Consider the following 26,625-nt stretch of genomic DNA (forward strand, 5'->3'; position numbering starts at 1 on the left):
GAATGTGAAGGAATACTATTGTGCTGTAAGAAATGATGAAGAGGATAGTTTCAGAAAAACTTGGGAAGACCTATGTAAACTGATGCAAAGTGAAGTGGACAGAACCGAGATAACAATTTACACAGCAACAGCAATATTGTAACAATGATCAACCAAAAAAGACTTAGCTACTCTAATCAATACATTGGTCTACCACAATTCCAAAGGACTCCCCATGAAACATACTATCCATGTCTAGATAGAGAACTGATGGACTCGGAGGGCAGACTGAAGAATGTTTCTCTTTCTCTTTCTTTTTGAACATTGCTAATGCAGGAAAATGTTTTTTTTTTCCATGACTTCATATGTGTAGTAGGTATTGTATTCCTTGCTTTCTTGATGTGCAGAGGGAGGGAGAGAAGTCAGAACTGAAAATAAAATAAAATTAGATTAAAGGAGAATCAATCTGACAGCTGTGTGCAGGATGGTTTAGGGCAGGGGAGGGGGAGCCAGGGCTGAGAGATTGGAAGCAGGGAGACCAATGAAGAGGCTGTTACCATAGTCAGGGCGAGAGGTGCTGAGGACCTTACCCGCGCTCGCTGTGGTGTGAATGTAGGCGACAAGGGGGTGGAATCAGCAAGGCATGGCTGCCGATTAGATAGATATGGGGTCTTGGATACAGGGAAAGGGCAGAGTTGAGAATGACTCCTGGGTGTCACTCTTTGTCGCCTCAGCATCTTGCACGCAACGGGTGCTTCGTAAATGCTTGTTTGACAGAATCCCGGGCTCCTTCCAAGCTCAGCTTAAGGGCCACCTCCTGCAGGAATTCTATTCTGAGTGTTGACTTCTCCATGTGCATGTTATGGAATGACACATACGTCGTGGAAAGAACATGAGCTTTTTGAGGTCAGGCAGTGTAGCACCTCAGTCTTTGTGTCTTCAGGACCTTGGCTAGGTCACGGCACAAAGTGGGTACTTGATAAATATTCCTTGACTGATTACTTGATCTCTTCTTTGGGTATCAGAGGAGGTTGCTTTGATTCTTTGTTGAAGGAGGATTGTTCTCCCTTACCTTTTCTCAGCCACAGTCTCGTTAAATAACACCTGCCTGACAGAAGCCTGCATTCGAGTGGCTGGCAAGATCCTGGAGTCCCTGGACCGTGAGGTGAGCCCCTGTGAAGACTTTTACCAGTTCTCCTGTGGTGGCTGGATGCGGCGAAACCCACTGCCTGATGGGCGTTCCAGGTGGAATACCTTCAACAGTCTCTGGGACCAGAATCAGGCTGTGTTGAAACATTTACTTGGTAAGCCGCCTGGGTACTCTAGAGAACTCCTGTGGGAGGGTCATACCAGGGGCCAGGGTCTCCTCGAGGGGGACTTCAGTGATGACAGAGAGGCAGGGAGAGCCACCCAACCAGGGAAAACCCACAACAGAAGGCCTAAGGGCACTGTAGCCAGCACAGACTTTGGCATGTGAGCAAATCTCATCTCTCAATGACTCCCTGCTTTGGAGAAGGCACTTTACCTCACCCAGCCTCAGTTTCCTCCTCTATAAAATAAAAGGCTTGGACTAGAGGGTTTCTAAGGTCTCTTCCAACTCTAGATCTGTGATGGGTGCTGCCCAGAGTGGCTGGGCAGAGCAATGGAGAAAGCCTTGGCTTGAGAAGCAAGAGACAGGAGTTCTAGAGGCCTGTGCCCTTAGTTTACTAAAGGGGCAAGTTCCTTCCCTCTCTAGGCCTGATCTCCCTGTCAACTTGAGAGTGGATTGAGTGCTGTCCAAGGTACTGACACGAGTTAACATTCTATAATAATAGAAAATGAGTTGTTCTGTCTCTAGAGTGCTTTAAGGATTACAAAACCCTTTCTTCACACTACCCTCTGCAGTGTGGAGGTCAAGGATTGTCATCTCTACTTCTTTCTTTCTTTTTTTTAAATTTCACTATGATTTCTTTAGTGTAGCCAAGTTGTGTCAAACTGGATCCCTACGGTGCATTTTGATTTAGAAAACAACATATGAGCATTATCTCTGTTTTGCCGTATTTGTATTTCATCAACTATTTCCCAATGATCTTTGATTCTTGTTTGGGCAGTGCTTGGGAGTATTGTGGGCCAAATGCATCCAATGGGCCTAATATTTGAAAGACATCTCTAATAAAGATTTGGGACCCCATTCTTCTGCAGCTCAAAATAGTGTTAGAGAGTTAGCCACCTAAGGGCACTGAGAGGGTCACACAGTGAGTACATACCAGAGGTGGGACTTGAACCCAGGCCTTCTTAACTCTGAGGCCTGGTTCTCTATCCACTATACCATATTGCATCTTATATTGTTGTCCGTTTTCCAGATAAAATAAACTGAGGCCCAGAAAGGCAAAGTAATTTGCCCAAAGTCATACAGCTCAGAGATATTGGAGCCAGGATTTGAATGGAGGCAGCTGGTGGCACCAGAATGCACAGAGCATTAGGCCTGGAGCCAGGAAGACCTGAGTTCAAATCCAGCTTCAGACATTTACTAGAATGTGGCCCTGGGCAAGTCAATTAACCTCTGTCTGCCTCAATTCCCTCATCTGTAAAATGGGAGTAGTAGCACCTGCCTCCTAGGGTTGTTGTGAGGATTCAATGAGAGAATAATTGTAAAGTGATGAGCCTAGCACTTGCCCCGTAGTGTCATACAAACGTCGGCTATTATTTTTTCCCCTGACTGTAAATCCAAGGCTCTTTCCACCAAAGCACACGGCCTCTAGGATTCTAGGGAGGGGATGAAATTGGCAGGATGCCAGTGGTGGGGAGGTCTGTATCGATTCTCCTTTTGGAGGTCAGCATGAGTTCCTACCACTTGCTGAGACTTAGATCATGGTACTCTTCTCCATTTATTTTATATTTTAGCCAAACTAGCCTTCTTGTTGTTCCACAAACCCTGTCTCTTTGCCAGGTTACTCGCCTGTGAAGAACCCTCAGTGGTTCCCTAGTGCCCTTAAGACACAACACAGAAAAGTCCTTTTCTTGGTCTGTAAAGTCTTTTCTAGGCTTTCTGTAGCCTATCTTTCTACCTCCGGTGTTCACTGCTTTCCTTTACATGCTCTACCATCCAGTATAACTCGCCCACTTACTGTTTTCTGAACTTGGCATTTCCTGTGCCATCTCCCTACCTTTGCCTGGAATCCACTGCTCCTCACCTCTTCCTCTCAGAATCCTTAAAGATCCACTCAGATGCCACCTGCTGTGGGAAGGCTTTCCCAACCTCCTGGCTACTTGGGCTTCCTTCCTCCTCAAATAATACTGTATATTTGTCTGGCTAAATATTTGTTGCGTTCCTCTGTTTCATTTTTATTTATTGTATTTATTTACCTGTTTAACTATGCTGATACAATCAAGCTCCTTGAGCTCAAGGACTATTTTGCCCCTTCTATCCATGTATCCTCAGAGCCCAGCATGCTGCCTTATGTGCAGATTGCAACCCATTCATCACTTAGCAGATAAATACTATGACATGTGGTGCAGTGGGAAGAGTGAGAAGTCCTAGGTTCTAATCCCAGCTCTGCTACTTCCTACCTGCGTGAGCTGAGGCACATCTCTTTCCCCTCCCTGTTCCTCAGTTTCCTCCTCTGTAAAATGAGGGGATTCAGTTTCCAACTCTAGAGTCTCCGATCCTGTGTTCCTCTTAGAACCCACTGCTTCCTGTAGAACTTGGCTCAAGGGCTACCTTCTCCATGAGGCCTTTCCCAGTGCTCCCAGCTGTAAGGGCTTCTTCCTTGCCTTTGTTCTGTAGATGGAGCTAGAGCTAGATGTGACCTTAGAGGGTAGCTAGCCCAACCCCTTCTTTTACAAATGGGGAAATTGAGGTCCAGAGACATTAAGTGACTTGCCTAGGGTTGCACCAATAAGAAGTCTTGAGCTTAGGTGTGTGTTCGGGACAAGATGAAGATATCTCTCTTCATTTTCGCCTGGAGGACTACTTTCCTTAATCTTCTATATCCACAGAACAGTGACCCTGGAGGCAGGAGGACCTGAGTTCAAATGCAACCTCGGACACTCACTAGCTGTGTGACCCTGGGCAAGTCACTTAATCCCGTGTGTGTGTGTGTGTGTGTGTGCGTGTGTGTGTGTGCGCGTGTGTGTGTGCGTGTGTGCGTGTGCATGTGTGTGCGCGTGTGCGCGTGTGTGTGCGCGTGTGTGTGTGCGCGCGTGCATGTGTGTGCGTGCGTGTGTGTGCGTGTGTGCGTGTGTGTGTGCGTGTGTGTGTGTGTGTGTGTGTGTGTGCGTGCGTGTACCACGCGCTTCTACACCTGTCATGCTAATGGATCAAGCAAGTGGCCCACACGTGTTGTCTTCCGGATAGAATGACCTTAAGCTCTCTGAGGGTAGAGACTGTTTGGCTTTTGTTCTGGGGAGCCCAGCAATGCACCTGGTATATAGTAGGTACTTAGCTTTTTGAGCTCAAGTCATCTGAGACACATAGAGGGAGGTCCACAGTGGGTTGTCCAGCTAATATCAGGCAGCATTTGAACTCAGATCCTCTCGACACCAACCCCTCTCTCTACACCTCACTGACTTCCTCAATGGCCTTGCATGAGTCAGGGACTTGTTAAATGCTGAATGGATGAAAGAATGGGCAGTCATGGAGAAGTGGGGATCCAAGTACTCTATAGGGCTTCCATGGATGGAGGTTAAGACGCCAGGCTCACCTCCCCTCTAGAGCTCCGTGTGGATAATGGCCTGGTGAGGCCAAGAGCAGCAGTGGTAACAGCCTCTTCGCCCAGATCCCTGGTTATTGGTGGTATACTCCTCCTCCCTCCCCCCCCTCCCAACATATTTGCAAACAAGGGATCGTGGGATCCCAGATCTAGAGCTAGAAGGGACCCCAGAAGACTGCGAGGGTAAGTAACTGGCCCAGGGTTACATGGCTGGTCAGTATCTGAGGCAGGATTTGAGGCTGGAAATCATGACTTGGTGCCCTCTCCCACACACAGAGAATGAGACCTTCAACTCCACCAGCGAGGCAGAGCGCAAGACCCAACGTTACTATCTCTCCTGCCTCCGGGAGCAACGAATTGAAGAGCTGGGGGCCCAGCCCCTCCGAGACCTCATTGACAAGGTGGGACTGGACCCAGTTCAGGAACGAGGACATGGGGATTGCTCATGGGAGAAATGGAGGAGAAAGAGGGAGTCAGAAGGGCCTTTCTGAGGAAAAAGAGAGTTCAGGAGCCAGAGACCCTCTTGGGTTTCCTCTCTTTTAGATTGGTGGTTGGAACATCACAGGACCCTGGGCTCAGGAAAACTTCATGGAAGTTTTAAAGATGGTGTCTGGGACCTACCGGGCCAGCCCGTTCTTCACAGTCTATGTTAGCGCTGATGCCAAAAGCTCTAACAGCAATGTTATTCAGGTGAGAGGCAGGGCAGGTACCAGAGATGGGCTGGAAGGAGCTCTCCTTGCACAAAGTGTGCCCTTGGATTCCGGGATCAATAAGACTTGTTGGAGGAAAACTCCTCCCTGCCTCCCTGGCATCCACGATGACTCTTTTTCCTTCTATTACAGGTGGATCAGTCTGGTCTCTTTCTGCCTTCCAGGGATTACTACCTGAACAGAACGGCCAATGAGAAAGTAAGGAGTCTCCCTGCAGCCTTCCCTGCCCTCTTGTTTCCTCTGTTCATGGGTGGCTTGGGCAATCCCACCTAGCAGCACCTTAGGTTATTGTCATTCATTCAATCAACTAACATTTGCTGAGCCCCTACTTTGTTTAGGACACTGGCCTAGGTACTCTGAGTACTGCCAAGATGTATAATATTATATATGTAGAGCTTGAAGGGACAATGAAGGCCAGTGAGCCCAACCCCCTCATTTTACAGAGAGGCTTTGAAAGGGGCAGTGACTTGCCCAAAGTCACACACTTGGTAAGTACCTGAGGCAAGATTTGAACCCAGATTTTCCTAATATGAAGTCCTCTATCCTCTATCTTAATGAGTTTACAGTCTAGTTGGGAGAAGGGAGGAAAAGATATAAAGGAGTAGGTGAGTAATACAGTTTAAATGGTCTAGTACTGTAGGAATTTAAAAGGAGCAGAGCTAACACAACCACAGAATTACTGTGAGTTGGAGTCCAAAAATAAGCATTTATTATCTGCTGTGTGCCAGGTGCTGGAGCTACCAAGTAAAAATGGTCTTTGCTGTCGAGGAACTTCCATTCTTCAGAGGATCCTCTGTTAGAAGGGACCTCATCCCCAATCTTGTCCAAATCATTGTTGTTGTCCAATCATTTCAGTTATGTCTGACTCTTTGTGATCCCATTTAGGGTTTTCTGGAGCAGTTTGCCATTTCCTTCTCCAGCTTATTTTTGCAGATGAGGAAACTGAGGCAAACAGGATCAAGTGACTTGGCCAAGGTCACAAGCCAGCGTGTGTCTGAGACCAGATTTGAACTCATGAAGATGAATCTTCCTGATTCCAAGTCCAGTGCTCTATCCACTGTGCCACCTAGCAGCCGTCGTCCGAATCGTAGCTGAAAAAAATTCTCACAACTCCATACCTGAGAAGTGTTCATGCAGCCTCTGTCTAAAGACCCAGGATAAGCCTAATTCTAATTGAGCATTAGCATCTAAGGCAGTCTATTCCACTTCTGGATGGCTCTGAGTAATGGGATGGTTTTTATGACATCAAGCCTAACTCTGCCTCTGAAACTTCTACCCATTTCTCTTTCTAGGGCCAAAGAGACTGAGTGCAACCCATTTGCTATGAGACATCCCTTCAACTACTCTAAGACAGCTATTGTTTCATCACCCCATTTGCCAGCCCAAGTCTCCTCTTCTCCAGTCTAAATGAAGTTCCTTCAAATCAGTCCTTAAATAACCTGAGCTCAAGGCCTTTTACCCTCTTGACTGCCTTCTTCTGCAAACATTCCAGTTTATCAATGTCCTCCCTAAACCCTGACACCCAGAACTGAATAGAGCACCCCCAGAAGTGGTCTAACCAGCTCTCAAGGACTATAACCTCTTTATGCTTGGAAATGATGCCTCTCAATGTGGCCTATAATCACCATCAGTTTTTTGGCCACTGACTCATATGGTGCTTGGAGTTCATTGAAATACCCAGTTCTAGGAGCAGCTAGGTGGTGCAATGGATAGAGCACCGGTCCTGGAGTCAGGAAGATCTGAGTTCAAATCCAGCTTCAGACATTTGACACTTACTAGCTGTGTGATCCTGGGCAAATCACTTAACCCCATTGCCTAGCAAAAAAAAAAAAATCCAGATCTTTTTCAGGAAGCCTTCTGTTTCACCATGCCTCCTTATCCTACACTTAGTAAGTTGATTTTTGGACCCCAAGTGTAAGAGCCGACATTTATCCCTGTTGAATTTCATCTTATAAAAATCAGCCCAATGTCCCAGCCTATTGAGATCTTTACATATTAGCATTATCCCCATCCTAAGCTATAGACCCTTTAGCTGTTCTTTAGCTTTGTGTCACTTGTAGATCTTATGAGCAGGCCATCCTCGCTTTTATCTGAGTCACTGGTAAAATGTTAAACAGCACAGGACTTCACACAGGTCCTTGGGGCACTCCACTAGAGACTTCCTTCCCACTTAACACTGGATGATGAATGACTCTTCTTCCAACCAGGTCTGAATCCATCCATTCCACCTCATTATACAATCATCTCTTTATCTCTCTTTCACAAGAATAACCAGAAATACTTCACTGAATGTTTTACTAAAACCTAAGTAAACTGTATCTCTAGCAGTTTAGCATCACTGTAAAAAAAGAATGAGATTAGTCTGCCATGACCTGTTTTTTATGAAGTCAAGCTGGTACCTTCTGATCACTGCTTCCCTTTCTAGATGTTCACCAGCCATCTGTTTAATATGTGCTAGAATTTTGCCAGAAATCAAAGTCTAACTCACTGATCTAGAGTTTAAAGACTGTTTTTTTTCTTTCTTGAAAACCGAAAAAATATTTATACTCCTTCAGTCCATTATTGCTTTCCTAAACCTCTCAGATCTTTCATCTATCACTGAGTTATTCAACAGGTGCGTGGAACTGTCCTTTTCACTTGGCTATAGTAATGAATGAAATGAAAGACCCATTCATATCCTCATGGAAATGACATTCTAAGATGGGCACGGCGAGTGCTATAATAGGCATTTTTAAAGGGTGAGGAACAAAGTGGGTCCATATTCACCCTAACATTTTTGTTTCCCATAAATGACCAATCAAGTGTCACTGAGGGTGGTTCAATAATCGTATCTCCAGTCCTTTCAGAATACCACAATATATCTCATCTGGGCAAGGATTTATTAATGACAGGTAGCTTAGTCTCCCTCAATTATATTGAGTCTTGATTCCCAGTAGCCATTTTTGTTTCCTCATTTCCTTAATCACTTATAAATCTAATCCAAAGGCCATTCTCCTTAGAAGAGAAAACAAAGGCAAAACATCCCTGAATTCTATCTGTTGTCAATTACCATTATCCCCACCCCAGCCCAGGCTGGGGTCCTACCTCTTCCTGCATCCCCTTCTTTCCCCAAGCATTGTTTTAAAACAGATGAATACCCTTTTGTTATCTTCGGCTTTCCTTGCCAGCCTTCCTTTATTCTGAGCATTAGGACTCAAGCTACTACAGAACTAAGTCAAGTGACAGAACTGAGTCATGCTTTTGTGTTCATCCCCGTTTTCCTGTTCTTGCTTCTACCTTCTATACAGGTCTTTTAAAAAGGTGGCGGATGGGGTGTGTGTGTAGGGGAGGAACGCTGTGTACAATGTTGGACTTTTTTTTTACATGTGGGGTATTTTGGCTGGACTGTTCCCCCTTCTTTGGATTCTTTCCCGTGGAGGATGCTTCTCTGGGAGGGGAAGGGGAAACAACACCTTGGAAAATGCAGGTGATGTAAAAACAAAAGGTAACAATGTAATTTTATTTTTTAAAATCTGAGTTGCTTGAAGAGTTCCCTGTGTATTCATGTCTTTAGATGACTACCCTTTTTCCCCCTTCTTTGTCAGAACGATTTCCATATGTGTTTCTAGAATTTCATTGTTGGGAGTTTCTAGACTTTCTAGGCTAACTTAGTCTGGAGAATTTTAGTTCATGAGATCCTATCTTTCCCCTGAACCCTTTGAAACCTGATCTCCCCCAATCTTGGGCGCATGTCAGGTTATACCCAACTTTACTGATCTTCTATATTACAAACTCCTAAGGGGTTAGTGTTCACTCCTCCCCCTTCCCCTCCCAAAGTTCTCCCATTTTCACCCCAGCAAATTGGCCAGTAAATAGTTACTTTCTGTTGTTGAGAATCTGGTATAAATAGAATTTGCTCCCCCACATTGGTCCCTTCACTTTTGAAGGATAAAATTATTGTTTCATTCTTTAAAGTCAGGAAGTTAACTGTTCTGCTTTAAGCTGAAAGTTCCATTATCTGAATAACTGAAGCCCTCATCACTAGATGGTGCAGAGGATAAAGTGCTGGGCCTGGAGTTCCAGAAGACCTGAATTCAAATCCAGCTTCAGGGGTACAATGCATAGAGCTGGGCCCTGGAGTCAGGAGGACCTGAGTTCAAGTGTGACCTCAGACATATAACACTTACTAGCCGAGTGACCCTGGGCAAGTCACTTAACCCCAACTGCCTAAAAATTAAAAAAAAAAATCAAATCCAGCTTCAGACACATATAAGTTGTATGACCTTGGAAAAGGTCACTTAACCCTTGTTTGACTGTTTCCTCAACTGTAAAATGAGGATCATAGTAGCATCTACTTTGCAGGGTTGTGTTGGTCAAATGGGACAACATTTGAAAGGCACAGTGTCGAGCCTGTAGTAGGCACTATATAAATGTTAGCTATTATATTCATGCTTATATATGCTTAGCATATGTGCTAAGTAAATCTTTATTCATTTCCTCCTTCTGTCCAGATGGTCTCTAACGACATTTCTTCTGAATCTCCTTCCCTTGATCATCACCCAAGTGCTTTCTACTAATTCCTGAATTTCCTCACAAGCTTATATCTTTTTAATAGCCAAGCAACAATTGCCTATCCTAATCCTATTGAATGAAGTAGCACCATCCATCCGTATTCCAGTCCTGGATTTCATCTGACCCCTAGGAGATCACTTTGGCTTCTTTGTGTTTGGGCCTCTGGTACCTCTGGCTTGTTGCCCAAACATTGCAGGGAATGGCTTTTATTTCTGGTTGCTTTCTTGCGGTTTTTCTCCAGTGAACTTGGGGTGTCTTCATTATTTTTCTGCATTCGTGGTAACTCTTCTCCAGGTCATCTAAACTTGGTGCCCAGGCACAGAAGGGTTTTTGACAGGCAAAGAGATAAGGGGATAATAAGGGATTAAGGAGGGTTAGAGTAGTCAGGAAGGCCAGTCTACTTTATGGTGATGAAAGGAAAGGGAGAGGTCAGATTTTGTAGCTTGATGAGGTAGCAGAGTTTATGGAAAAGGTCTTTAGAATCTGCCCAAACTGGACAGGTTTATCCTAATGTAATTCCCCATCATAGAGGGTAGGGCCTGATTGAGTTTTGGCCTTTGTTTCTCCAGCCTAGCACAGCCTTAGCACATGAAAGTGCTAAATATATATTTGTTGGATTGAGTAATAAATATCCAATCAATCAATCATTCTGTCAATATGCATTTGTTAAGCCCTAATACCAGGCTCAGGGGCAGTTAGGTGGTGCTGATCTGAAGTCACAGGAACACTCCTCTTCCAGAGTTCAAATTCAGCCTCAGACACTTCCTAGCTGTACTACCCTGGGCAAGTCACTTAACCCTGTTTGCCTCAGTTTCCTTATCTGTAAAATGAATTGGAGAAGAAAATGGCGAGCCATCCCAGTGTCTTTGCCTAGAAAATTCCAAATAGGGTCTTGAAGAGTCATCACAACTGTAAAACAACTGAACAACAACACAAGACTAGGCCCAACGAAAAATAAAAAGCATTCCTTTCCTAAAGAAGCTTACATTTTATGAGGGAGATAGCAGGTCCATGTGTGAATATATGCCAAATATACACGAAGTAGGTCAGCTAGGTGGCTCAGTGAACAAAGCTCCAGGCCTGGAGCCCAGGAAGACTCATCTTCCCAAGTTCAAATCCAGCTTCTGACAACTAAGAGTTGTGTGACCCTAGGTAAGTCACTAGGAGGACTTGTTCCTGAGCTGAGTTTTGAGGGAAACAAGGGAGTCGAAGATGCAAAAGTGAGATGGGGGCCTGTTCTAGGCATGGAGGACAGCCAGGAAAAAGGCCCTGTGATGGGAAGTGGAATGCCCTGTGTGAGGTAGGCTGGTTTGACTGGACCATAGAGTGCAGGTAGGAGGGATGTATGATGAGGCTGGACAGGTGGAGTGGGGCCAGGTTGGGAAGGACTTTAGATGCTGAATAGAAGTTTATATCTGGTCCCAGAGGCAATAGGAAGGCATTGAATTTTATGGAGTAGAGGAGTAGCTCCATGACAGCGGATGGTCAGCGCAGCAAGGTGCAGGAGGGGGTGGGATGAACAAGTCAGTCTTGGCAAAGAAGGGAGAGGAGAGTTTGTGGCAGGATTTGAGGCAGGAGAGGAGGTCAGGGGGAAGGGTACAGTGAAGGGATGGGCGCCAACAGAGATGTTTTCAGAGGGGAAAGAAGAGAGCTCTTAACAGATGGCCTCAACCTTCTCAATAAAGTGACTTGTATGAACAAAGAGGGGGCAGAGATAGGCGGGAGAACTTGAGGAAGGTGGTTGACTTGGAAAGTCAATGTGCAGTGAATGAGAGGTTTGCTGAAAACCACAAGATGTCGGTCTTGAAGAGGCCTTGGGCTCATCTTGGAGATCATCCAGGCAGACCTGGGGGCCATATAGCCTTTGTGGGCCTCAATTCCTCCATCTGTAAAATGAGGAGGTGTCAAGACTCCTTCCAGCTCTAATCGTTGAGCTAGCCCGATGGTCTTACAAATGAGGAAACTGAGGCCTAGGCAGGTGACATGATCTACCCCTGGTCGCACTGCTAGAAAATGAGGGCTTTTCAATTTCAGCTGTGTGAGCGTCTATATTTGGTTGCCAAGGCCTCTCCAAATGAATAATTACATGATCTCTGAGAGTCCTCACTGGGGGAAAAGGAAAAGGAAGGTCCATAGGATCTAGGTGTCCAATCCAAGATTTGTTGAAGAGCTCACTGAGACCTCAGGAGGGCTGGAGATGGGAATGGGATATTGACAGCTCCTTGTTGGTGTTGGACTCAAGATGGAGGGTGGTGGTGGCAGCTCGAAGGATGGCTTCCCATCTTTCCCTTTTCTGTCCAGGAAAAATCCCGTCTCTGATGTGTGTTTGAGAGACTCCTTCCCTTTCAGGGGTTTCAGGATGGTGATTGGTGGGGAGCAAGGTGCTCGCTGCTGACTGCTCCCATATTGACTCTGGGATCTTTGATTGCTAAGAGTGGAGTGTGTTTTTATTTACTCAATTTTGCCTAACAACAGGCATATGTGAGCATCTTTATGATGCTAGTCTCTAAGAGGACATCAGAGCCCAGGTGGACACCTTACCCATAGGGTCATTCTTGGGAAAAATAAGGGAGAACGTTCAACTGGTGTCAGGAGCTAAAGCAAAAAGCCAGGGTCATTTAATACTTAGAGGATACATAGTTGTCTGTGATGTGAGCATCACATATCTGTGCATGTATATATGTATCTATTTGTCTGTCTATCTTATCTGTCTATCCATCCATGCATCCATATATCTATCTATCTTATCTGTCTATCCATCCATGCATCTATACATCTATATAGGTCATTCTATATCCTTTTGCAGACCCTTAAGGACTTGTAAAGGTATTTTACAAGGCAGTTGTCATTGTGCCCTTAAAAATGTTTTATTGATGTTATTATATTTTTTACAATCCTATCATTTCTCCAAATTGCACCCCAACTGAATTCAATGCCCCCTTTTACCCTGCCATCAATCAATCAATAGGCATTTCTCAAGTTCCCACTTTGTTCCAGGCACTGGGTACTAGGTTGGGGATACATAGAGGAAAAACCAAGTCCCTGCCCAAAATGAGCTTACATTTTATGGCGGGAGGAGAGGCCACACACACACAAAGGGGACTATATGGTAACTCCCATGAAGGTGTTAGCTACTGAGAGACTCAGAAGTGGTCTCCTGTAGGTCTCCTGTGTCTAAGCTAGCTTCTAAGGGGAGCTGGGTGAGGAAAGAGAACATTCCAGCCCTGAGGAACAGAGCCTTCATAAAGGCTTCACAATTGTAGGAAGGGATCAAATGGATGTATGGTAAGGTTGACTCCAGGTTGACTTGCCCCAGGATCAGAGACTGACAAGCAGACATGGCAAAAGATCAAGTGAGCCCCGGGGCATCTGGGTGGCACAGTGGGTAGAGCATGAGGCTTGCAATCAGGAGGACCTGAGTTCAAATTCCACCTCGGACACTTAGTAGCTGTGTGACCCTGGGCTAGTCACTTAACCTCGATTGCCTCTAAAGGAAAAACATTTTTAAAAGATCAAGTGAGCTAGCGAACTTGAAGGTGCTAGAGAAGGCAAGGTTGCAATAATTATCTGACTGTGCAGGTTTGGGCTGGCTCAGGAGGCGTGGGCAATTAGAAGGGACTGAGAGGTGAGAAGAGTGGAGAGACATCCAGAGACCATCAGGGCCTAACTCTAGAACTGGAAGGAAATCTTGGGCCACCTCTGTCACCCACCTCATTTTACAGCTGAGGACACTAAGGTCCAAGGAGGTTTTGACTTTGCTCAAGGTTACACAGGTAGGGGCAGAGTAGGGACCTGACCCAGAAACCTGTGCTCTTTCCCCCAGAGAAGTCAGAGGACTTGCCTAAGGTCGCGCAGCTAGAAAGTCAGAGCTAAGGTTCAAACCTAGGTCCTTTGACTCGCACTGAGCCAAGCTGTCATCCACCTGGAGATGGGGAGCACTGTGGCAGTGGAGATCAGCTTCAACAGCCAGGGGCACACACAGCAGGAAGGAAGCCAGGAGGGTGTCCCCAGGGCCTCTTCTCACATGCTTGGGGGGCCATGGCAGGTGCTCGAAGCATACCTGAACTACATGGTGGAACTAGGCACTCTGCTGGGTGGCCACCCCGACTCCACGAGGGAGCAGATGCAGCGGGTGATAGAGCTGGAAACTGAGCTGGCCAACATCACGGTGCCCCAGGATCAGCGGCGGGACGAGGAGAAGATCTATAACAAGATGAGCATTGCTGAGCTGCAGGTAGGCGGGCCAGGAGGAAGGGCGGCTGAGTGGGGCCTGGGAGAGGGTTCAGAGGGGCTTCCCAGTTATATCCTCCTCCCCTGACATGGCAAGGCTTGTACACCACACTGTTGGGCTCTGCAAGAGACACCAACAGAATCTCTGGCCTCTGGGTGAGCCCTGAAACTGGGGCACAAGATTTAAGGACCTCGGTCATCGTCCTCATTTTCTCTGTCTCTCCTCCCATCAGCGGCTTGCCTTCCCAACCATCACCAAGGAAATCCAATCAGTCCCTTCTGCCCTGGCTGCTGCCTAGGCCTACTCAGTGCTCAGACGGGACACTAAGGAGCAGCTGTGGTGGTGCTCTGAGGCAGCTCTGGGGGTGGGGGAGGATGTCCCAGCTGTTCCTGTCCCTCCCCCCACTTCTGCAATTCCTAAGCAACCAGATGCCATTGTCATGGCAACAGGACAGGCCCTCAGGGCCTGCATCAGAAGCTGAAGGGCCTGGGTGAAGGAGTTGGCCAGAGCTTAGGGCAGATGGAAAAGCTCCTTGACCTCATTCTCCCACGGCTCCTTGCTCCTAGGCCCTGGCACCCTCAGTGGAGTGGCTGGATTTCCTGTCTTTTGCCCTGTCGCCCCTGGAGCTGGGAGATGCAGAGCCTGTGGTGGTGTACGGGACGGACTATTTGCAGCAGGTGTCCGAGCTCATCAATCGCACAGAGAGAAGGTGGGGGGAAGGGGTGGCCCTCAGAGGGCAGACCCCCAGGAGCAGGGATTGAGCGTGTGTGTGTGTGTGTGTGTGTGTGTGTGTGTGTGTGTGTGTGTGTGTCTCTCTCTCTCTTTCTCTCTCTCTCTCTGCAGGGTATCTGGGGGGGAGGGGCATCCCTGAGTTTAGTGCAGAAGCTACTCAATTTAGAATTCAGAGAAACCCTAGATGATGTAAGCACGCACAGCCTGAGCTGTCCCAGCACACACTCTGCTCCCTTCCCCTTCCTCCTCCCAATGCTGGCAGTCTGGAATGAAGGTCAGACAGAGCCGGTGTTTGTGCTGACTTACTCTCCAGTGCTGGTAGCCACCCCCCAGCCTTGAGGATTCATCCTCCTGTATCTGTTCATGGATGAACTTTGCAGGATCATTGTGCATGGATTCAGTCACATTCCTCTCTACAGGCTGGAGTCATGTGCTAACCCTAAGAGCTGACCTTTATAGAGGGATTTACATAGGCTATCTAACTTGACTCTCCCAATCCTTTCTGGAGGTACCAGAGGAATCACTGTCACATTTCACAGACAAGGAAACTGAGGCAGATGGGTTAAGTGACTTGCCCAGGCTCACCAATCTAGGAGATTTTGATGGGGGACCTGAACTCAGGTCTTCCTGCCTCCCAGTCCAGCCCCTTGTTGTCTCTCCTTTTCTCTCCCTCCCCTTTCTGGTCTGCCAGCATTCTGAACAATTACTTGGTTTGGAACCTTGTCCAGAAGACCGCCTCCAGCCTGGACAGGCGCTTTGAGGCGGCTCAGGAGAAGCTGATGGAAACTCTCTATGGCACTAAGAAGGTGACAGTTTTGGTCTCCTACTTGCTCCTGACCTCTAGGGTCATGGCTCTTCCTTCCCTGACATGGGGCTAAGCAAAGACATTTGGGGAGCCGGTGGGCTCCCAGGAAGTCTGAGCAGGAGAGGTCTGTGGAGAAGGTTAAGGATATGTCCTGAGCCCTGATCGGGGTGGTGGGCCTCATGCCATTGCTCTCCGTGGCACAGTCCAGTGAAACAATCCCAGACTCTCGGTTTGGGACTTCTGGATTTGTCATTGACTTACTCAGACTTTCAGGTAAATGTCTTTCTCTCTCTCTGCCTCTGTTTCCTCATTGGTAAAGTGAAGGGGCAGACCAGATGGTCTCTGGGTTGTGTTTTTTTTTAACTGCTCTGCCATCCTATGCCCGTGGTGGAGGGGTCTAGGAGCATGTCTTCTCACTGGGTGCCACATTCAGAGAGGCAGAGTTATCTGAGTTGCCCACAGTAGGCAGGCACCCTTCCCCAGAGATAGAGATGGGAGTTTTCAGCCTGGGGAATGAGGCTGGGGAAGGACTGTTGTTGTTTGTTTGTTTGTTTGTTTCCCTCTAGTCTTGTACACCTCGGTGGCAGACCTGCATCTCCAACACCGACGATGCCCTCGGCTTTGCCTTGGGATCCCTTTTTGTGAAAGCAATGTTTGACAGAGAGAGCAAAGAGATTGTGAGTGTCCAGCCCTTTGGCCCATCCACCTCCTCAGGAAGCCTAGCTGGGGTAAAGTTGGGAAAGGAGGGAAACACAGAGACCTGGATTCAGGCTTGTTTCCTTTTCTCCCTCCCCTCCCCAGGCAGAGGGGATGATCAGCGAGATAAGGGCAGCCTTTGAAGAGGCCCTGGGCCACCTGGTTTGGATGGATGAAAAGACGAGGCAGGCAGCCACGGAGAAAGTAAGGGGCAGCTGGAGATGGGGAGGAAGCCTGAGGTGGAGGAGACTGTATGGAGAGGGGAGGGAGCAAGGCTCAGCGCTGTCTAACTGGACATCCCTAAGGCAGCTCAAGCTATCCAAAAGACTATTCATTATTTTTCCTCAAGATCAGTTCCTCATCCAAACTTCCCTTTTTCTATAGAGGTCACTCCCATACTCCTAGGACCCTAGGTTCCATTTTAAAAGTCATTTTAAAGCCTTCCTTCTCCCTCACTGGCCACATCCAGTCAGCTGCCAATTCTCATCAATCCTACCTTCTAAACAAACACCTCTTATTCATCTCCCCTCTCCTCCCCTATTTTAAGTCCTCATTCCTGGGGATGAATACAATAGCCTCCTAAGCAGCCTCCCTCTCTCCCGTCACTGTCCTCTCCCATCCACTGCCCAACAGCTACCAACCTGCTATTTGTGCTTTTGTCTGGTTGTGTGGCTCTCCTCAATAAGTTTCGGTGGCTCCCAATGGCCCCTTGGCTAAAATACAGTCCTCCATGTGGCACCTAAAGCCCTTTCATGGTCTTTCTCCAGCTGATCTGTTCTGTCTGCTGGGACACATTGCTTTTCACAAACTCTATGCTCCATCCCAACCGACCAGCTTGCTGCTTTGCAAACCTTTCGCTCCAGCCTCCTGTTCCTTTTGCACACTCTCACTCCTCAGCGTCGCTCCTGGAATGTTCAACTCCTTTCCAGGCTGATCTCAAGGCTAGAACCTCAAGAGGACAGTACAGCAGTGCTACTTCCTAGCCAAGATCTTTGTTGGTGCCTCCAGTTATAACTTAGTATTTATTTTTATTTGTCTGTGTACATCGTAATATTTAAAAAGTTTGAGAGACATTATTAAATAAATTTCTCTCAACATATTGGATCCCTCCTCAGTAGAATGGATTTTCTGTGAGGCCAGGACAGTTTCAATCTTGTCTTTTTGTCCCCAGCACCTAGTACAAATGACAGGGCCTGGCACATAGTAGGGTGCTTAATGAATAAATGTTTGTTGAATGCATGAATGACTAAATGAATAGTCTGAGGAATTCAGAGCCCTTAGAATTCTCTTCTCTCCAGGCTGATGCCATCTATGACATGATTGGCTTCCCTGACTTCATCCTCGACCCCAAAGAACTGGATGATGTTTATGACGGAGTGAGTAACCCCCTGCCTCCCCCTGTCCAATAGCTATCTTGCCCTGAGGCTGAGTAGGGGTCCTCCACACACTCCATTTCCTGAGGAAAAGCTTCAGATTGGCTGGGGAAGGGACCCATTACATCTGTCATGGCCAGGACTTGGGGACCATAGATAGAGTATTTATTAGGCACCTGCTGTATGCCAGGCATTAGGCTAAGCCCTGGAGATACAAAGACAAGAAAATAAGATAGTCCCTAGTATCGGGAAGTTTACATTCTAATAGGGAAGACAAACCATAAAAAGTAGAAGTGCTGGAGAGATGAAGAGCCTGCCCTCAAGAAGCTTATGGTCAACTGAAGGAACACAGATGAGAAAGTACAAAGTAACAGCCCTTGGAAGACTCAGGAAGGGCCTCTTGTAGGAGCCTTGGAGGGAGCTGGGCACTCTGAGGGGTGCAAGGGAGGAGGAGGGCATCTCAGCATGGCACAGGGCGTGTACAAAGGCAAGGAAGTGGAAGACTGTGGGTCAAGTCCAGGGCTCTTTTTCTTCCTTATCTCCTAGTATGAAGTTTCAGAAGATTCCTTCTTCCAGAATATGTTGAATTTGTACAACTTTTCTGCCAAGGTGATGGCTGACCAGCTTCGCAAGCCTCCCAATCGGGACCAGTGAGAGTGAAACTTTGGGCTCTGGGAAGATGGAGAGGGGCTTGGGTGTGGGGCTGAGAGTGGGAGTGTTTGAGGGCAGAGGGGATCAACCTACAAATCTGGGGGTGGAAATGACCTGGTGGGCCCAGATCATTACGATCCTGCCCAAATGACACATATCCTCCTATACCTCCCCATCCAGATGGAGCATGACCCCCCAGACAGTGAATGCCTACTATCTTCCAACCAAGAATGAGATTGTCTTCCCAGCTGGCATCCTGCAGGCTCCCTTCTATGCCCGTAGCCACCCTAAGTGAGCCTAGGGGTGGTGCTGGGTGCACTGGATGACGACATGGGAGAGGACAGATGAGAGGGAGACATGGGAGAGGGGGTACAGAGGGGAGGAGTTCAGAAGCAGGGCTCTGGGCCTGGGGAGGAGGACTTGGGGCAAGGCACCTGGAAGTCCCAGGACCCAAGGGTCCTCACAGATCACTTATTGATCTTATTCAGGGCCTTGAACTTTGGAGGCATCGGTGTGGTGATGGGTCACGAGCTGACTCATGCCTTTGATGACCAAGGTAGGGACCCAAGGACGTCACTGGCTGGCCTAACATCCCTCTTCTTTCATGGGCATGGGGCAAAGGCTAGTGTGGACCCTCCTGTTTTGCATCTCTCATTTCACAGGGCAGTTGAGAGCTGGATCTGATGGTAGAGCAACCCTGTGGGTCAGGTCCCTTTCCTTCTCTTTTGAATTAAATGTCTTGCTATAATAGACAGAGAGTTGGATTGGGAGTCAGAAAGGCGTAGGTTCTAATCTTCCCTCTAACACACAGTAGGTATGACACTGGGTAAGATAAAGACAGGTTCAGATCCCCCCCTCTAACACACAGTAGGTATGACACTAGGTAGGGCAAAGACATAGGTTCTGATCCCCCCTCTAACACACAGTAGGTACGATACTGGGTAGGGCAAAGACGTAGGTTCTGATCCCCCCTCTAATACATAGTAGGTATGACACTTCACGTGCCCAAAGCACTTCTCGGACTATAAACTGTAAGGCTAGTGCTGAGTTGCACTGGTAAGAGGAGTTTCAAATCCAATTTTAAAATCTTAGAAACTTTAAAATGCTTAACACAATACAACCCATCAGCTTAGCATAGTGCCTGGCACATAGTAAGTAACTGACAAATACCAGCTGGCTTAGTGACTTTCAGGTAATATGTCACAATTTTCCCCTGTTGTTGAGCATTTAAAAGTTGCTTCTAGGGTTTGTGTTTTTAGTTAGTAAGATGTTTCTATGAAAATCTGAACAGACAACTCTTCTTTTTTTATTTAAAACGCCCTCTTCTGTTAATTTCCCAGCAGTGGAATTGTTGGTCAAGGGGTATGATTTTTGTAATTCTTACTGTGTATAACCAGCTCATTGTCCATCAAAGGCCGCAAATTTGCAATTCTACCAACAATGAACATGTATCTATTTATCCTGGGTCAGGACGGGAGTATGACAAAGAGGGGAACCTCCGCCCTTGGTGGCAGAATGAATCCCTGGCCGCGTTTCAGAACCACACTGCTTGTATGGAGGAGCAGTATGGCCGCTACCAGGTCAATGGTGAGCGGCTCAACGGCCGGCAGACGTTAGGCGAGAACATTGCTGACAACGGGGGTCTCAAGGCCGCCTATAATGTGAGTGAGCGGTCTCCCCTCTGGAGCCGGGCGTCTCGCGCCTCCCTCCAAGGTGTTGGAGATGGAAACATCATGCCGGGGGGTTGCGTTGTGCTTGGCCCTAGGCGTACAAGACGTGGCTGAGGAAGCACGGGGAGGAACAGCACCTCCCGGCGGTGGGCTTGACCAACCACCAGCTCTTCTTTGTGGGATTTGCCCAGGTACGGCCGCCTCTAGGGCTGCGCTTCACCCCAGCTCCTCTCCGGTTGTGCTGGGAGGGGGGTGGAAGGAAGACGGGGAGGGTGGGGGCCCAGCTCCAGCAGCTCCACCAGATTATGGAAAGCAGACCCAGCCCCCAGCCCCTTTATTCTCCTATTAGCGCTCATGGCTTCTCAGACCCTAGAGTTCTTCCAGCCTCAGGGGCGCAGCAAGCCAGGTCTGGGGAAGAGATGAGTAAATCCAACCTGGTCATTTGATAGATAAGGAAATAGGCCCAGAGAAGGAAAATGACTGACTTGAGGTCAGGATTTGAATCCAAGTCATTCCACTCCCCAGCCCCTTTCCATTCGTCCCCCTCCTTTAACCAGACCTGAGCCAACAAGGGACAGTGCAGAGGTCCCCAAACCTTCCTGGCTCAAGGTGTCCTTTTCATGCCCCACTGAGGCCAAAAGAAATATCTAATGATTCCTTTATTAAGTCGTTAGATTGAAAGCTTGACTATTCCGTGGTGACCGTCAGGGGGCTCACACACACACACACACACACACACACACACACACACACACCCATGGGAATTGTGGATATAGTGAAGGCACTGTGGCCCTGAGCAATCATATGATCTCTGGGCCTCAGTTTCTTCATCTGAAAAATAAGAGGATTGAACTGGATGACTTCTGAAAGTCTCTTTACACTCTAAATCTATCTTTACAATCCCCTGTCCTGGGTTCAAGTCTCACTTAGATACTTACTAGCTAGCTGTGTCAACCTTGAATAAGCAATTTCTCCTATTATTTTCCTCATCTATGAAATGGAGACAATGGTATCTATGAATCCACAAGCATTTACAAGTGCCTACCTACCTGACAGGTACCGTGTTGGGGACTAGAAATATAAAGACAAAACGTCCCCGACTACCAGGGGCTTACATTTCTTCCAGGCTAACTCACAGGGTAGCTTGTGAAGAAGTTTATACCTCACAAATACGCTACCTTTCTGAAAAACATTTTCTCTGCTAGACTAGCTCCTTTCTTTAGCTTCCTTATCTGTCAAATGGAGATAATTCTCTCCCTGTCTCTCAGAGCTTTTGAGAGGATGAAGTGATTGGAAAAGAGCTGTCTACGGGGCAGATGACTTTGCCAGCGCTCCCACTGTGCTCAGACTAACCCTTACTAACGGGGAGCTGAGCTCTAACTGAGCCGAGCCTGGGATGATGGCATTTCAGGCAAAAGGCAAGATCTGCACTCCCGTATCTTTGAAATTTAGGGGGCAGGAATCAAGTGGTTAAGCTTAATGGGCAGGAGTGGGTGTGTGAAGGCATGGGTGGGACCAATCGGTCATTAGTTCTCCAGAATACACAGATATGATTAGGTTATAACGACCATTAGCCTTTATTGGGAGGAGAACCACAGACCTTACCCTTACTCTGGATCAGGGCTGGAATGGGATCTGGGGAAGCTAACACCTAGGAGGGCCAGGCATTGGGAACTCCTTGTTTGTGAAACTCTAAGCAGGTCTGCCCCTCCCAGCCCAGAACACTGTGATATCTGGGGAAGGGAACTAGTCTTCTTGGCTTCCAGGTGGCTCTCTAAGCACTATAATGTGCCTCTGGATGCCTCATCCAAAGTAGCACTTCATAAATGCTCATTGACCAATTGGAGTTGGAGTTATGGGCTGAAACATCTCTTTCTAGCTGGGTCCCAGAGGAAAGAAGAGACCAGGACAGTGACCCTCCATTCCCTTCCCCGGGTATTGTGCATGCCTCCACAGCCCCGGACCCGGGTGGCCTCGATGGGCCTGACCTTGGAGGATGGGGATCTGATGGGGGATCAGAGATCTTGACTTTGATCAGCCCAGTTGCTAAGGTCATCTAGTCTGACCTCATTTTATAAGTAAGGAAACTGAAGTGCAGAGGAGTTAAGTGACTTGCCCAAAGTCACACCAATAATAACAGAAGCAGGATTTGAACCCAGGTTTTCTGACTCCAAAGCTAGAGTTTCTTCCTCAGTATCTTGCCTTGCCCTGGCTCCTTTGTCCCCCAAGCAGCAGAAGCCTCTGACCTAGGTCCTCCAAGTCCCCATCCTTCTCTGTTTCCATTTCCACTAAGCCCTCTGATCTCAGCAACTTACTTTCTTACTCCGGGCCTCAGTTTCCTCACTTGTTTTGTTTGTTTTGGAGGCAATAGGGGTTAAGTGACCTCCCCAGGGTCACACAGCTAAGTGTGTGAGGCCAGATTTGAACTCAGGCCCTCTGACCCCAGGGCTGGTGCTCTATTCACTGTGGCACCTAGCTGCCCCTGTTTCCTCACATGTAAGATGAAGGGAATGAAGCAGATGACCTTGTTAAGATTCTTCCTGGCTCTAAATCTGGGATCCATGCTCTCTTTCTCTCATCTCGCTCCCCATCTTCTAGTGCTCAATAGACCGCGGCTTCTTCCTGAAGGGACTTTATCTCTTGGCCTCCTCTCCAGGGCTGGCTGCTCCTCCAATGCTCCCTGACCGTGGGTCAGGAGTAGGAGCTTGCCTACTCCTTTAGCCCCACTGAGGCAGCTAGGTGGCAAAGTGATAGAGAGGGCTGGGCCTGGAGTCAGGAAGACCTGAGTTCAAATCTGGCCTCAGACACTTACTAGCTTTGTGACCCTGGGCAAGTCATTTCACCTCTGTTTGACTCAATTTCTTCAACTGTAAAATGGAGATAATAACAGCAGCCACCTGTCAGGCTTGTTGTTACTATTTGTAAAGTGCTCAGTTCAGGGCCCCACACGGAGTAGGCACTCTATACATGCTTATTCTCCCCACTCAGCCTTCCTCACACATGCCCCTCCAGCACCCCTCTCAGACCTTTCTGCATTCCCCAATCACTCAGCAGCTGCCACTGATGGACCTTCCGCTTCCTCTCCCTCCTCTCTGCAAGCCCAGTACCTTCAGCATCCTGCAAATGCCTTACCTCCCAGGACCACCTCACACACCTGGGACTAAACAATTCCTCCTCTCTGGCCTGGGCACTGGCCTGCCTCACCCTGAGGGAAGGGAAGGGGATCAGACTGGGTCGCAGGATCACAGATTTAAAATCAGAATGGACATCTAATCACTTCCTCTTATAAAAGTGGAAACTGAGGCCCAGAGAGAGGAAGGGATTTGCCTGAAGCCTTACTGGGAGTAAGTAGAAGAAGCAGGTTTGGAACTCTAGTTCTCCAACCCTAAATCTGGCTCTGTTTGCGCTGTGCCACACAGGGAAGACCAAGGCTGAGATTTTAAGAATTTCAAGGTCAAGGACTGAGATGGGGGGGATAGTGGGGAAGGGTCTTGAATGGGAGCTGAACAGGATGAGAGAGAAGAGGGGAGGACCCTGTTTGTAGGGTCACCGAGTGGAAGACAAAGAAGAGTTTCAGGTGCGCACCTTTGTCTGGCCTGACCTGCAGGTGTGGTGCTCCGTGCGCACCCCTGAGAGCTCGCATGAGGGCTTGGTGACTGACCCCCACAGCCCTGCCCGCTTCCGAGTGCTGGGAACCCTCTCCAATTCCCGGGATTTTCTTCAACACTTCAACTGTCCTGTGGGCTCTCCCATGAATCCTGGGCAACTCTGCGAAGTGTGGTAGGGGCCCAGAGCAGAAAATGCCCTTGAACAGCCCTTCCCTGCACCCAAGTCCCTTTCCCCTCCCTAGGGGCCCTGGGCCTTTCTGCCAGGAAGCCAGATGCTAGGGGTGGCTGTGCTGGGCTGTCCTCTCCCCTGAAATTAGGATGCAGCTAAAGCCAAGTGAGACCCCAGGCCTTGCTTCTGTCTGCTGACTGGGATGCCGTATCTGGAGGTCCGTCATCCTTCCCCATTGTCCTCAACCACCATGACGTGCCACTGGTCGGAGGTGGCTCCTCTGGCTTGAGCTGAGCCCCTCCATCATTCACTGTGACAGCCCCCTCTTTCTGGGGCAGGCTCTTTTCCAGCCTGGATGCTAGCCAGACATCCTAGGGTGGGTGCAAAGCCCACCCAGGGAGGAGCTCAGCAAAGAACACAGGGATTGATGGGATCTGTCTGGAATAGGATCTAGGCCCCTTCCCTCCCGCATTAACCCACTGGAGGGACCCTTGCCCTGGTGGTCTGAGTGGTCAGCTGGGCACTGAGGTACTGATTTTCTGGCCCAGTCTGATGCAGCAGGGACTGGGAATCGGTAGCTATGAGGTAATGACATTTCAGAGATTTGAAGGAACCTAGAAAAGTAGTCCCTGGGCATTCTGGCATCCCTGGAAAACGCACTGCCCCTACTCAGGAACCCAGACAAACCTTGGCTGGGTCCCCATTCAGTCCCTGTCTCAGGTCCTTAGACCCCACCCAGACACCCATCCCCTGGGAGCTGACCCTCGTGAGGCCACTCCCACCCCTCCCCTGGGGTCAGCTTTCAGTTGGAGCCTCCACCCAGAAGCCTTTGCCCACTGCACCCTGATTCAAGCTGCGCTGAGGAAGGGGAGAGGAGGGAATGTAGACAACCACAGTGTCTTATGGCTCCAGGCTTGGGGTGTCCCCCGGAAATCAGGGAGGACAGGGCAGAAGGGGGTGGGGGTTGGGGGCAGAGTTTATTTTTACACGGATGGTGGGAGGGGAAGAAGGTGGTCTCTGTCCTACAGTGACGCTATGCCAATAAACAGATGTCAATCAGCCAGACTGCTTCCTCCTTCTTTGTTGCTGACATCAGCGCAGGCTTCTCCAGTGACATCTGTCCCTCCCTGGCCCCCTGCCCAGCAGCAGCAGCAAGATCCTGCTATAGACCAGGCCAGGGCTGGGGGACCTGCGGCCTCGAGGCCACACGTGGCCCTCTAGGTCTCAAGTAGGCCCTCAAGGTTTGGAGTCAGTCAAAGGGCCGCACTTGAGGACCTAGAGGGCCACGTGTGGCCTGGAGGCCGCAGGTCCCCCAGCCCTGGACTAGGCCCTTCTCTAGGCACTGGCCTGCTCTCCAGCATTGACCTATTCCTCCCACTACAGAGATGGTCACACCCTTGATCTTGTCATCACCCACAAATGGGCCACTTCTTCATGGATTAATTCTGAAATGCCCTCATCTGATCACAGCTTATCTTTCCACCTCTCCTTCTGCCTTGTAACCCCAAACCCTGTTCTGGGATCTCACCATGACCTCCAATCTCCTCCATTCTTTCCTGGGCCATCATCACACACTGGCTCCACTCTCTTTCCTTCCCCATCTTGACCCCTTAGTGAACTGCTCCACGTCTACACTGTCTTCTTCTCTCCAGTCTCTTGTCCCCTAGTCCTATCTCCAATCTTGCCCTGAAAAGCCTTAATTGATTCACTCTCCCCCAATCCACAATGGTTCTTTCAGTCCTTTTTTATCCCTCTTCAAACCTCTGGTAACTTCTCCTCTCCTCACCCTCTCAGCTGAGAATCTTCTTAAATAAATCTTTATTGATGTATTTTGATAGTTTCTTTTTTACATTCCCATATTTTTTCACCAGCATCCCTCTCCTCCCAGTGAACCATACCATATACAAATAGCATTTTTAAAGGCAAAAAAAAAGAGGAAAAAAAATCAGCACAATTGATCAATACACTGAAAAAGTCCGAAAAATGTACAATGTGCAGCTCTTGTGGCAGGTGGGGGGGGTGACCTCTCGTTTCTTCATTAGAGTCATGCTTATTCTTTATAATTTGGCCACATTCACTTTTGATTTTGTGCGTGTGCATGATTCTTTCCATTTATACTGTTGCAGTTTTCTTGGCTCTGCTGACCTCATTCTGGCTCAGTTCATGCAGCTCTTCCCATGCTTTTCTGTATTCATCACATACATCGTTTCTTACAGCACAGGGAATATTCCATAACATCCATGGACCACAGTCTGTTTAGTCATTCCCCAGTTGATAGGCATCTACTCTGTTTCCAACATGACAAGTGCTGCTATAAATATTTCTTCTTATTAATAGCCTCCTTGGAGGATAAGCCTAGGAACGGAATCTCTGAGTCAAAGGTTACTGACATTTTCATCACTTTGTTTACATAATTCCAAACTGCTTTACAAAATGGTTATACCAACAATCTTGCCTCACATTTCACTGAAAAAATGGAGGCCACTCAGAGAGAGCTCCCCCTTCTCACCTCTGTCTTATCTCATGTCCCTCAGATGCCTTCAGCCACCATTTTCTCCTTTGGCCCTTTCTCACACATTGAGGGGGCCCCTCCCTTGCCAAGGCAAGCTCTCTACCTACACAAGTGAGCTCAATTCATCCTGTGTTTTCCAGCAGATCCCCACTCTCTCCTGACCTTCAGTATCTCCCTGGCTAATTCCCTACTGCCTACAAACACACTCCCATCTCCCCTCTCCTCCAAAAGCAGCCCTCCCTTGATG

At 48.2% G+C, this 26,625-nt stretch overlaps 1 protein-coding gene across 8 annotated transcripts in view; it reads left to right on the top strand.

The window, feature by feature from the left end:
* ECE2 (endothelin converting enzyme 2) overlaps window positions 1-24,455 on the top strand; it is a 32,351-nt gene extending 7,896 nt beyond the window's left edge. For 3 of the 8 annotated variants that reach the window (XM_021005558.2, XM_021005560.2, XM_021005559.2), the window contains exons 4-21: window positions 1,062-1,283; window positions 4,947-5,071; window positions 5,214-5,360; window positions 5,513-5,578; window positions 8,799-8,846; window positions 13,977-14,165; window positions 14,729-14,871; window positions 15,586-15,700; window positions 16,266-16,376; window positions 16,501-16,599; window positions 17,694-17,771; window positions 18,315-18,418; window positions 18,600-18,710; window positions 18,908-18,975; window positions 19,890-20,080; window positions 20,185-20,280; window positions 23,697-23,869; window positions 24,015-24,455. In XM_021005558.2, coding sequence (XP_020861217.1) covers window positions 1,062-1,283; window positions 4,947-5,071; window positions 5,214-5,360; window positions 5,513-5,578; window positions 8,799-8,846; window positions 13,977-14,165; window positions 14,729-14,871; window positions 15,586-15,700; window positions 16,266-16,376; window positions 16,501-16,599; window positions 17,694-17,771; window positions 18,315-18,418; window positions 18,600-18,710; window positions 18,908-18,975; window positions 19,890-20,080; window positions 20,185-20,280; window positions 23,697-23,869; window positions 24,015-24,063 — 2,135 coding nt within the window. In that variant the 3' untranslated portion in view covers window positions 24,064-24,455. Of the gene's footprint in view, window positions 1-1,061; window positions 1,284-4,946; window positions 5,072-5,213; window positions 5,361-5,512; window positions 5,579-8,798; window positions 8,847-13,976; window positions 14,166-14,728; window positions 14,872-15,585; window positions 15,701-16,265; window positions 16,377-16,500; window positions 16,600-17,693; window positions 17,772-18,314; window positions 18,419-18,599; window positions 18,711-18,907; window positions 18,976-19,889; window positions 20,081-20,184; window positions 20,281-23,696 lie in introns of all 8 variants that reach the window. The other 5 variants (XM_021005565.2, XM_078154664.1, XM_078154665.1 and 2 more) reach the window with 4 other exon arrangements.
* Window positions 24,456-26,625: the final 2,170 nt, after the last annotated feature.

Source organism: Phascolarctos cinereus, unplaced genomic scaffold (assembly GCF_003287225.1).
Source record: "Phascolarctos cinereus isolate Bilbo 61053 unplaced genomic scaffold, phaCin_HiC Scaffold_5;HRSCAF=322, whole genome shotgun sequence".
Lineage (NCBI taxonomy): Eukaryota > Metazoa > Chordata > Mammalia > Diprotodontia > Phascolarctidae > Phascolarctos > Phascolarctos cinereus.